The 13,309-nt window shown below is 44.8% G+C and overlaps 1 protein-coding gene and 1 pseudogene across 1 annotated transcript in view; one reads left to right on the forward strand and one right to left on the reverse strand.

The window, feature by feature from the left end:
• The window catches only part of TLN2 (talin 2), a 336,513-nt gene that overhangs the window by 23,619 nt on the left and 299,585 nt on the right, over positions 1-13,309 (reverse strand). Inside the window, exon 52 of the mRNA XM_023757837.1 lies at positions 10,652-10,759. Coding sequence (XP_023613605.1) covers positions 10,652-10,759 — 108 coding nt within the window. The remainder of the gene's footprint in view (positions 1-10,651; positions 10,760-13,309) is intronic.
• Positions 9,109-9,459, forward strand: LOC102441746 (annotated as a pseudogene).

A 13,309-nucleotide genomic window follows, 5' to 3' on the forward strand; every position in this document is an offset into this window, starting at 1 on the left:
CTTCCTAGACCAGTTCCAAAACAACATTAGAACCATGGAGAGGTGGAGAGAAGGGGTAAGTGCTTTTTGCTTTCTAACACAGCCATGGGAAACCAATTTAGTTATATGTAGGTTCTGGAGTCAACGTGCCTGTGTAACCTTGGTCCAATTACTTATCTTCTCTCTAAACTTTATTTACCAATTAAGTGACCATAACAGTTCTTTTGTTATAGAGTTGTGATAAGACTGTATAGAGATATATAATTTAATATATAATTCAGAACAAAAGATTCACACAGGATGAGAGTGAAGGGGTGGAAAAAAATTTTCATGCAAAGGGGAATGAAAAAAAGCTGGGGTAGCAATACTCATATCTGACAAAATAGACTTCAAAATGAAGGCCATCACAAGAGACAATAAAGGTCACTACATAATACTAAAGGGATTGATATAACCTGGTAAACATATATGCACCCAATATAGGAGCACTTAAATATATATAAAAAAAAAACTTCTAGAGGACTTTAAGGGAGAGATCGACAGCAATATAGTGATAGTAGGGGACTTTAACACCCCACTGACTTCACTGGATAGATCTTTCAGACAAAAAATCAACAAGGAAACAGTGAATCTAAGTGACACACTAGATCAGATGTATTTAATTGACTTTTATAGAACATTTCACCCAAAGCTGCAGAATATACCTTCTTCACATGGGTCATTCTCAAAGATAGTGCACAAGTTAGGACACAAAACAAGTCTTCACAAGTTCAAGAAGATTGAAATCATATCAAGTATCTTCTTGGATCACAGTGGCATGAAATTAGAAATCAACTGCAGTAAAAACACTCAAAAACATTCAAACACATGGAGGCTAAATAGCATGTTATTAAACAATAAGTGGGTTACCAATTAGATCAAGAAAGAAATCAAAAGCTTCCTGGAAACAAATGAAAATGAACACACAACAACCAAAAATCTATGGGACACTGTGAAAGCAATCTTGAGAGGGAAGTTCATAGCACTACAGGTCTACTTCAAAAAGCAAGAAAAATTATTAATAAATAAACTATCTAACCCTATAATTTAAAAAAAATAGAAAGAGAACAACAAGAAAAGCCCAGAGTAAGTAGAAGGAAGGAAATAATAAAGATAAGAACAGAAATAAATGACAGAGATTAAAAAAACAATACAAAAGATCAATGAAACCAAGAGCTGATTCTTTGAAAAGATAAATAAGATCGACGAACCTTTAGCCAGACTCATCAAGAAACAAAGAGAGAGGACCCAAATAAATAGAATCAGAAACTTTCTTGTCCTGTCCAGTGTGTGCTTATAAAAAAACCCTTTAGTTCTGAACAACTGTTTGGAGCTCCCTTGTATTTGCTAGGTGGGATGCTGCTCCATTTGTGAATTGTTCAATAAAGTCCATTAGATCTTCAAATTTACTTGGTCGAATTTTTGTTCTTTAACAATATAGAATATTCTTAGCAGCTTTATTTGTAATAATCAAAACCTAGATACAACCCAAATGTCAATCAACATGTTTATAAATTATGGCACATCCATACGATGGAATACTATTTATCAATAAAAGGCGACAATTTATTGATACACACAATATGGATGGAAAGGAAAATACTGATGCTGAGTGAAAGAGGCCAAAGAGGAGCACATGCTATATGATTCTATTTATTAAAAAGTGTAGAAAATGCAAACAAATTTATAATAACAAAAGCAGATCAGTAGTTGCCTGGAAATTTTGAGTGGTGATGGATCTATTAATTATTTTGATTGTGTGGTGCTTTCACAGATGTATTTATATGTTGATACTAAAATTGTACTCTTTAAACATGTTCATTGCATATTAGTTATGCCTCAATAAAGCTGGAAAAAAAGTTAAGGGTGTGGTGGGGAGGTTGACATCACCTAAGTGGAGTGGTGAATGACTTCTGTCTTTAAAAGAGCCTTGATGGAGAAACAGAACCACTTCTGTGTACACCATGGCTCTCTAAGAAACAGTCATATGATAAAGTACCCTACTGAGATAAGGCAGGAGGAAAGGAGTTCTATTTTTATTCTGCTATTAAATCAATATGATTTCTAACAGCAGGCAATGGACAGAACCAAATTAAAGTTCTGCTACTGGAAGCAAGGGTAATTTTAACCCTGTCAAGGATCTCATATTGTGGGTCTGCAGCAATATTGAACCGTGGTTGCTGCAGAGGCAAAGTGGCTGCCTATTGACCCGCAGTGCAAACTTTACACGTGACACTGCTCAAATGGGCATGCCTACTGCTTCATAAAGCCGCCCCCAGAGCAGCGAGGAGATGGGGCTGCCCAGATCAGATCCTATTATTGTTGATTGCTAACGGGATTCTCCAAAGAAAAGGATTCCCCAAGTAGGGGTTTTCAATTTGGAGTCTCAATTACAAAAGGATCCAGCTGGGTGTTTGGGTCTGAGAACCCTTTCAACAGCTTAAGGGCCTGTGTGTGTGTGTGTGTGTGTGTGTGTGTGTGTGTGCGCTTATGTTTCTTTGATAAGGGCAGGGGAGGCAGAAAATGGGTTTTCAGTTCAAGGGGGCCCAAGATCCACAAAAGGTTAAAAAAGTTAAAATCATGACAATTACTTGCACCTCGATATGGGGCGGGGGGAGAGGAGGAAAGAATGGGATTCATAAGGGATATAAAATTCATTATTAATTATAGATTTCTTTAGAAAATAAAGTTCTGAACCAAATTAAACAAAACATTAACAAAATTAGTTAATTACAGATGGTGGGCACATGGCTGTTGATCTGACTGTGCATTTTTTAAACCTTTTTTTTAGAAAAACTAAAATATACAAACCAGGCAAACAAAATTAGGAATCCTTGGCTCCAGGATATTTGAACTGAACAAGGCTAAAGCAGCATAATGTCATAATGTCCTGACATATTTATGTGACCAAATTTAGGAAAAGCAGCCCACTAAGAAAGATCCCAGAACCTCCTTGTACCACCAGAAAAGTGACGTCAATTTATTTCTGTAAATTGCTGGATACTTTCCCCGAACCTTAACTTCTACTTTCCTTTTTTCCCTTTTGTAAACATTAGACAACTACCTGTTCTTTCTTCAGCTTCAGGAGCCTTACTAATGCTCTTTGATCAATTAAAACAGAACTCAAATTTTCAAGTGACCCGGGAGGGCTGTCAGAGTTCTGATGTAGGTAGACTTTCTTCTCAGAATGGCGATACTGTGATCATCTCATTATACATTGTCTCCCCATACAGACGAGAGGGCAGGATGGTGTGTGTGTGTGTGTGTGTGTGTGTGTGTGTGTGTGTGTGTGTGTGTGTGTGTAAATATCTAGTTTTTAATTGCCTTTTTATTCACCACCCTTAAATAGCCAATATAATCTTAGTATTCTTTTCTTCTACCTTAAAGATAATTTCAACCAAAATGTGATGTATTCCCTAAACTGGCAATTTGGCTTTCATATCCTGGTTCTGTCCCTCAAAGTTCCCTCAGAAATAGATACTGGTTCCCCTGCTTGTGCATCTCCACTTTCCTCATTTCCTGTCGGGTCTCCATCAGCACTGGCCCCAGCAGTGCTGTGGCTCGAGGGCCTCTCAGTAAGGAACAGCCTCCTTTGCTCTCAGCCTCATCTTTGCCTGTATTTCTTTGAAGTCTGGTTGGAGAAGGGGTTAGGGGCTAATAATGTGAAATGCAAACTCACTTTTAGCAGCAGCTCCAAGAAAACTACCAATATCCACTGTTTAGGTGACAGAACATTGTCACAGGGCCTCTACAATGTTTGTTAGCAACTTGTATTTTCCTATGTTTGTGATAATTCCCTGGAAATGGAGGCTGTTTTCTTCCTATATTTTTATTAGAAAAATACCCTTCACAGAGTACGTCTAGCTTTTTAAACAGACAAAAATGAATACATGAGCGAATACGTGCATGATGACATTTTAGTCATGTTTCCTTGGAAGCCAGAACCATAAGCACGTGTCATCATTAAGAGGCAACAACATCCTTGCAAAAGATGAGATGATTTTTTTGAATGTTTCATACAAGTTTTAATGTCATTTAGCTTTTCTTCCTAGTAATGATTTCATTTTAGCACCAATTACCTTCACACCCTAAACCTCAACACAGCCATGGAGAAACAGGACATTTAAATTTCTATCATAATTACAGGTTGCAATGGCAATAATTGCATAGAAAGATGAAAAGAAACTTATGTGGCAGGTTTTTAACAGACACATCCACCACCCAGGTCTGCAACAGAAGATTTTAAGAATCCTGCTTCTCTGGGAGGAAGAATTCATAACAGAATATGAACCTATTGAATAATAATAGATCTGGTGGCCCAGAGTCATAGACCCCCAATAATAATTCTAAATTCTTAGAAAACTACCAGATCTTTATCTGTTACTGTACAGATTGGTAGGACCTGGTGAAGCCCAAAAAATGGGTGTAGGAAGCAAAGTGGATGATATTCAAAATCTTTGACCAGAAAGAATTTGCAAAATAGCAACAACTTCCACAAGCCATTCCTAAGTCTTCCCTGTCCATCCTGATCAGTCTGCTTTCAAACATGCAAACAAAAGAGAGCTGAGTCTGGGGCAGACTTTAAAGCTGCTTGGAAGCTCTCTTCTGTGGCGTTCCAGGTTCCATATGATAAACAGGGTCACCCAACCTGCTCTAGCTGCCCTCCTTGTAAATGGCTTATCCACTGAGATTATGGATCGATAAAAGGCAGAGAATGGGATGGGAGGATACAGGCCTAACTGAGCATTTTGAAAGGACCCTGGAGCAAGAAGGGAAATGAAAATCAGCGGAGCTATTAGCTTTATGGCTCCAACAGCTCTAAGGCCAGAGAACCAAAATAACACCTTGGCTTCTCCAATTGCACTCCTTTAGGGGTCCATGATCAGACACTGGCCAAGAAATCAATGTCTCAATTGTAATAAACTGGGCACTGGAAAAGAGATTGTCCTCAAAGGCCCTATGCAAACTTTTCAACATCAACTCAAATGCTCCCATATCAACCCCCAAGAATTCCCCCAGCCCTCCCAGGGTTAACGGGGCTCTGGTAAGCTAGTAACAATACAGCAGGTCCTCAAATAATGTTGTTTTGTTATAACCTTGATAAAAAAAAATCAATTCCCAGCCAAGGACACTATCTGTGTGGAGTTTGCATGTTCTTCCCATGTCTGTGGGTTTCTCCTCCCACATTCCCACGTTAGGTGAACTGTGGTATCTACACTGTCCCAGTCTGAGTGTGGGTGGGTGTGAGTGACCCTCCAGTGGAAGGGCGTCTTGTCTGGGGTTGGTTCCCGCCTTGCACCTTGAGCTGCTGGGACAGGCTCTAAGCATCTGTGACCCTGAACTGGAATAAACAAGTTGGTAAAGAATTACCTGTTTTTATTAACCTTTCTTAAATGTATGTATAGCTCACATTTCTTTCAATGTTTAATATTAGAAGTGTTTTGGGTCTTTATTTAGAAATGTAATGATGTTTCTGCAACTAGAAATATACTGTAGGAACTCAACTCTTGTTTATATCACTTATCCTATGGTATAACTGGTTTCATTTTAAATTCTTTTGCTTAAGGTTGCAGTATCCAAGAGCCTACTGACGTTAAGTGAGGACTTTCCTAGGACAGCCAAAGGGAAACTAAAATTACTTGAGCTGTGCTTTCTCCTTTCAACCCCACCCTCACTGGACAACAAAATCCTCAGAGTAAAAAGGAAGTTTCCATAGTGGGGGCATCTCAGAAAGTTTAGAGAGAATTTTACCTCAACGAGTACAAATGACTCTGGGACCTTTCACTGAAAAACATTCCTCTTTTTGCTCTGTAACCCAGCACCAGTCAGTCAGTAGGGGGAGACCTCCTTTCTAAATTAAAAGGGCTAACATGTGTTGTTTCCAATAGAAACCTCCCTTTAGAATTTCCTGATCAGCCTGAACCTAGTCTTTTATGTTCCTTAGTGTCTCTTCTTGACATAGAAGAGGAAGAATTCCAACAAAGGTCCCCTAAGTTAATCAAAGTGGCTGAAAATCTAAGTACTACCTTTTTTTTAAAAAAAATAATGTTTTTATTGATTTTTTTAGAGAGAGAGGAAGAGAGAGTGATAGAGAGATAGAAACATCGATAAGAGAGAAGCATCATCAATTGGCTGGCTCCTGCACGCCTCCCCCAGGGGATTGTGCCCACAACCCGAGCTTGTGCCCTGACCCGGAATTGAACTGGAGACCTCTTGGTTCCTGGATCAACGCTCAACGGCTGAGCTACATCGACTGGGCTAAGGACTACCTTTAAAATTGACATTGGAAGAATAGAGTGCAGAACCTACAGAGACTCTGGTAGACATAAATAAACCTCTCCCTAAATTATCTCAATATCCATTGAAGCCTGAGGCCATACAAGGCCTCACACCCATAGAAGACCTAATTGCCGGGGGCTAACTGTTCTCTGTGCTGAGGACAGGATGGCGACTTGTCCAGGATTTGAGGGACCTGAGAGCTCTTAATAACATACAGATTCCTCGGTTCCCAGTTCTAACCCCGAACACTGTTGCCAAGTTCCTCCAGACTCAGCGGCTCACTGCTGCAGGCCCCTGTGCAGCCTGCTCGGCATCCCTGCGGACCCCACAGCCAACCTCTACTTACTTGTACACGGAGTAAGTGACCGTGTACCTGGCAGTCATGCCTCAAGGGTACAGAGGCCCCTCTCATTTCTCCTAAGGATTTCACCGAGATTTAAACATCCTCCAGGTCCCCAGGGAAATCGGCCTTTTTACAACGTGTAGATAACCTCTTGCTGAGCTCAGTTACCAAAGAGGTGTCCATGGAAGATTCCATTTATTTGCTGCAACAGTTCGCTGAAAAGGACACGAAGCCTCTAAGGAAGCATTTCAATGATCTTTAGACAGTGCTCATTCCCCAGGCCGTGATCTCAGTGCCGAAGGAACGCCGCTGTCTCCAAAAGGAATGAAGCTAAGCCAGGGATTTCCTAGACCCACAACTAAGCGACAGCTTCGTGGATTTCTAGGCTTGACTGGTGACTGCCGATGCCCTCACAGTGGCAAAGAAGCTGTTAGAAGAACGTGTTTCCCACTTAGGGTGTACCTTCCACAATTTCCAATGATCTAGGCACCCACTTCCTTGGGCAAATCAGGTGAGCCTTGATGGAAAGACTTGTTCTCAGAATTATCACTGTCTTTATCACCCTCGGTCGCCAGGCAAGGTAGGAAGAATTAATGGGACCCCCAAATTTAAAATCTCTAAGCTTGCTAAAGCTACTGGACTCCCCTTGCCTGCCGTACTGCCTTGGGTCTTGCTGAGTGTTCACAGTACCTCCTCTGGGAAATATAATCTCACTCCACACAAGATAGTCACCAGCAGGCCGATGCCTATTGGTTTTCAACCTTCTGTTGATCCCTTGCTGATGCCTATTGGTTTTCAACCTTCTGTTGATCCCTCGCTGTCTCACGCTAGTAGGACCAGCTGCCGTTAAGTTTCTAATGCTCCAGCTTATCATCAATAGGTTAAAGACGCCACCCAGATCCCGTTTTAAAGGATCCTGTGGGTCACAGCCTAGAGCAGTGATGGCGAACCTATGACACGCGTGTCAGAGGTGACACGTGAACTCATTTTTTGGTTGATTTTTCTTTGTTAAATGGCATTTAAATATATAAAATAAATATCAAAAATATAAGTCTTTGTTTGACTATGGTTGCAAATATCAAAAAATTTCTATATGTGACACGGCACCAGAGTTAAGTTAGGGTTTTTCAAAATGCTGACACGTCGAGCTCAAAAGGTTCGCTATCTCTGGCCTAGAGCCTGGTGACTGGGGATTCTAGACACATCATCAGAGGAGCCCTCGAGCCCCACTGAAGGGACCTTACCAAGTACATACTCCTGCCCACTGATGCTGCTGAGCAGAAGGCCCCAAGCTGTGGGTCACAGCTAAGGAAGGCTCCACCTGACACTGCACAGACACTGCGCACCTACGACTCTCTTTAATGAGGAAGAGAAACAGCTGACATCAGGGCAGACTGCTTCCACCCAAGGCACGGGATCAAGACTGCGCACTTTAACCAAACATGAAACCCTTTCTTCTTGTCTCTTTCCTTCGCTCCAGCCTTGGCCTGGAAAGGTGATGCCATCCATCACCCCCATCTCCCAGACCATTGCCACGGTGGGGGAATTTACCTGTCAGACTTGGGACTTGTTATCAGAACTCCAATCTGGCCATGAACAGTGCACAGTGGAGGTGGCCAATGCCTGGCAGGACTGTGTCCTCAGTGGTTATCATTCTCCTCAATGGCTGGTGTGTAACAGGCCATGCCTCTTAGGCTATCCAACTGTTCACAAATCCACACAGACAGTGTCCTGGGTCAAATCCCCCGAGTTTACACTGTCAAGTTAGAAAGGACCTACCATGATTCAGAATTTACTTCCTTTGGCAGGTCCCTACTTCCCTAGTTTGAAATAATAAAAGTAAGGCTATAGTCAGGATCCTCTCCTTCGCCCTGAAAACACTGCAGAATCCACCGCTAAAGCAACATTTGCCCAACAAGAATTCTTTCAGTCTCAGTCCGAAGTTGCTTTTAACAACAGAAGAGCCCTAGATTATCCTTTAGCTGAGCAAGGAGGTGTCTGTGCTGTGGCCAGCATGCACCTGGATTAATGCTTCTAGCGAAACTGAAACTCAGTTATGTAAGATCACGGAGCAAGCCACATGGCTTAAAAAGGTGACTCCCTCAACAAGATATTTTTTTCACTATTTGCTTTTGACTGGTTTGGGTCCTGGGGACTATGGCTCCAAAGTACATTCCAAATACTAGAAATTGCCCTTTTTATGTTTATCATCGTCATTTCTCTGGCACATTGTGTTCTCTCAAAAGCTCTAAACACATGTTTGCAGCCACTAACCACCAAGCAAATGATCTACTTAAGACTGGATTGTCAGGGAAGGAACAAAGGGAAGAACAGTCTACAGAGAGTGAACCTGGTTTTTTCCCAGCTGCCGGTAAGGTGCTCAGTTCTTCCGAGGAAGCTAAGGTCCCGACGCTGGGGTGAGGCCCTCTTCATCCTGCGACTAGCAAGCACCACTCCCGGCGGCGCTCGCCCTCGCTATGGCCTCCGTCTCGGAGCTCGCCTGCATCTACTCAGCCCTTACCCTGCACGACGATGAAGTGACGGTGACGGGGGATCAGATCAATGCCCTCATTAAAGCAGCTGGTGGAGATGATGAACCTTTCTGGCCAGGCTTGTTTGCAAAGGCTCTGGCCAGTGTCAACATTGGGTGTCTCATCTGCAATGCAGGAGCTGGTGGACCTGCCCCTGCAGCTGGTGCTGCACCAGCGGGAGGTCCTGCCCCCTCCACCGCTGCTGCCCCAGCTCAGGAGAAGAAAATGGAGGCAAAGAAATAAGAATCTGAGGAGTCTGATGATGACATGGGCTTTGGTCTTTTTGACTAAACCTCTTTTGTAACACTTTCAACAAAAGCTGACCTGGCGGGGGGAGGGGGGGGGGCGGGGGAGGTGCAGAGAGTGAACCTGTGAATGTCACAGGGATTAAGCAAAATCATGATGACCTGTGACTATCACACCTGTGACTATCACACAGGGAATCTGAAAGCTGCCAGAACTGCAGAGCTGGAGCTGAGTGTGGTGCTACTGCCTTCAATTTGATCACATCTCCAAGTCAAGCTGAGAGTCTGATCAAAAGGGAGGGACTGTTACAGAGAAAACCCCAACAGGCCCAACTGGAGTCCCTGTGCTAAAGCCATGACACCAAAGCAAGACTTAACATGGGATCTAATTGCAGTTTCAACCTTCTCCAGGAATGTAATCGCAATCAGTCTGGGATCCTCTGGTCAGGACCAAGGCGGTAATCTGTCATGTAGGACTTCGCATCTCTCTGAAAAGGCTGAGCACTCTGCCTGCAAAGGCCTTGGCCTTCCCCACCTCCCCTGTTCTATACATGCTCCTGGGGGAGGCAGGCACAGACTCGCACCTGATACACTTTCTGGTCTGGCCTTTAGGGCCTGGGGGGCGGGGCGGGGGGGAGGCAAGCCACCCTAGGAACTGGGAGTTGGTGCAAGCCCGAGGCTGCCAGCCACAGCCACAGCCACAGCCACAGCCACCACACCCTTGCCAGTAGATTTGTTTCAGCCTCTTAACCTGGATCCACGCAGGCGCCCCAGGCAGGCAGAAGGTCACCAGAGGAAAGGAAATGTCATTCTCAACGTGGTCTAAGCCATTCGTCAAGGACTAGAGGAAGTAGTGAGAGGCTAGTAGGTCACCCACAGCCCTGGTGATATTTTTCCTAAGTTGTTGTGGAGGCTGGTGTGGCTATTTCAGGAGCCTTCTGTCCCCTCGTGGGATGGCCTGGGTCTTCCAAAGAGGACCTCCTGACACTTGTCCCCACCTGCTCTGTCCCTCACTCCCCCCACCCCCCTTCCATGCTGGTTTTGCCCCTGTGGTGCAACGGGGGAGCCAGGCCCTTCTGGACTCTCCCTGCCGCTTCCCCCGCCTGCACTTGAACCTCAGTGCAGCTGCGGCCTCGCACTCAGAGCCTGAACAATGCCCTCGAGGGGTTTGCCCGAGGAAAGGATGGTCTGCACCCATGAGCTCTTCTCCAGCCCTGGCCCACACCCCGACTCACCACCAGGACATGCTCCAGAAGGTCCAGGTAGCTGAGGGTGCACTCCGTCCCGTACCGCAAGGCTCTGGCGCGCACGTCCTCGCTGACATCAGGGTGGAAAGATGCTTGCTGGAGAGAGAAAGGAGCGTTGACATCTTAAAACAGAAAAAGCCAGCTGGTGAGTGAACCGGAGGACCAGGTGGGGTCCCTGGCCCGGGAGTGTCCTATAGCCTGGACCCTGGATTCTGGAACTCCTGCTGCCTCACCTGGTGACCTCTGGGAAACCTGTCCTGACCCCCTGGATAGTGGGTGGTCCATCTCCATAGCAGGCTCCCTCCAAGTCTGTGTCTTGACATTTTTAGTGCCCTGGAGCCAGACAAAAGCAAGTGAATCTGGTCCCTCTTATCTTCCTTTTTCCTTTCTCCCCCTCCCCACCCCACCTTTTATGAAATGTAAGAAATTCCCCAACACTGAGAAGTTCAGGAGGGATTCATGATTAGGGCTTACAGCAGGAGATGTGCGGCCCCAGGGTCAGCTGCGTCTCCTCAGAGCCGTGAGAAGTCCTGCGACCCCTCCCTGGTCACAAGCTAATCGCCGCCAGGCCCTCTCGCTGTGACCTGACCAGGCCGGGGTCACAGGGAGTCGCCCAACCAGGCCCTCTGGCTCCTGGGAACCTTCAGACAGCGAGCTCCCCAGGACCCTCGGGCACCTCGCATTATACAGGCCCAGATAAGCCGAGCAGGACGTATGGTGAATGAGCACTTGGCGCTGTTTCCCGTGCCCTCGTGACCTGCAAGGTGATCATTCACAATATATCATTTCAGACAGCACACCCCCTCCAGGGTTGCTGGATCAGCTACAGAATGCCCAGCTGAATTTGAATTTCAGATAAATAATGACAAAAATGTAATGTAGGTAGGGGACACCTTATTTTTAATTTGCTAAATCCAGCAACCCTATCCATTTAACGATCTTTCTTCCTTGCACGGCCTCACTCAGGAAAGAACTTGAGAGGGCATGCAAGAATACACAGAAAACTGTAAATAAGTCATGAATCAGGACACATGGGAATCACACATTAGGGCAGTGATGGCGAACCTATGACACGTGTGTCAGAGGTGACACGCAAACTCATTTTTTTGGTTGATTTTTCTCTGTTAAATGGCATTTAAATATATAAAATAAATATCAAAAATATAAATCTTTGTTTTACTATGGTTGCAAATATCAAAAACTTTCTATATATGACACGGCACCAGGGTTAAGTTAGGTTTTTACAAAATGCTGACACGCCGAGCTCAAAACGTTCGCCATCACTGCATTAGGGTAGCAGGTCAAGATGGACGGGGTATAGTAACCGGACTCCACATTTCTTCCAGTCAAGCCCCCCTTCCTAGGATGGGGGTGGGGTGCTTGTGGAACACCTGTGGGCTCTCCCCATACCTGACAACCTGCCCCCACCCCCTGAGAGAAGCAGAGACAATTCAATGGCCAGCATCTGTCATTCATGAGTCTGGTTTTACTCATCTGAGACAAACTGGCCTCGGAGGTAGGAGCCATGCCATGCCCGTAACCACAGCTTAACCATGTTAAGAGCCACGTTCTTCACTGCCACTACATTGTATCATCCTCATTCCCGTGTCTCCAGGTGTGAGGACAGAGCCCCGTGTCCGCTCTGGTGAGACACACTTGGGGAAGACGCAGATAGCGATGCTGCCTCGTGTCACCTCCAGCGGCTGACATACAAGGCCCTCATTCAGAGCCATGTGGGAGCTAAGGCTGAGGTGCTCTTGTCCACTGCTGCCGGCTCTGTATCTTGGCAGGGCACTTTGGGAGAGCAACCTAGCAGTAATTAACATGTCCTATCATTTTACCCACCAAATTCTAACTTCTGGGAGTCTTGCCTAAGGAAATAATCCAAAACAGTGAAAAAACAGATATGCCCAAAGATGTTCCTCGCAGTAAAGTTTATGATAAAAAAAAAAATGCAGACAACCTAAATATCTGATGATAGGATAAAGATGGTATTCATTAACAGAGTATTTCGTGGTCGTTAAAAGCATCAGTTATAATGGCTCATAGCAACATAGAAGCAACCATCTAATGTTAATTGTTAACAGTAGATATAAAATTGTATATAATGTAAACCTATGGCATGGAAGTAAGATCAGAAAGCAGCAGACACTAGAATTAATTTAGGGTGTAGGGAAGTCTCCACCTAAGGAGATAAAACGGGCCAGTATATAACCCACTGCACTTCCATATCTGCCCTGGATTCCCTGCTCAGCCTCACACGGCAACCTGGCCCGCTGCTTGGCACAAGGGTTCCTTCTCCATCCACCATTCAGCATCCCCCGTATTCTATATATTCCCTATTGCATGCACCTCACTTCCTTTCTGCAAAGGGGTGGAAATAATGTAAATGTCAGCCTGCTAAATAAATCCTATCTCAGCAGGAGCCTCAGGGCTCAGCAGTGATGCTTGTCATCAAGCCTGGCTGTTATTTTGCCCTGAAAAGTCAGGATGGCCCAATCCAGGGAGGAGATGAGGCTGGGCCAATGAGTCTTTAAAACTTAACCTCCCCCCTCGCCCCGCTGCAAGCAGAGGAATGTGTATGAAGAAAGAGACTTGAGCCCTAACTGGTTTGGCTCAGTGGATAGAGCGTCGGCCTGCGGACTG

Source organism: Myotis lucifugus, unplaced genomic scaffold, assembly GCF_000147115.1.
Source record: "Myotis lucifugus unplaced genomic scaffold, Myoluc2.0 scaffold_115, whole genome shotgun sequence".
In the NCBI taxonomy this organism is placed as follows: domain Eukaryota; kingdom Metazoa; phylum Chordata; class Mammalia; order Chiroptera; family Vespertilionidae; genus Myotis; species Myotis lucifugus.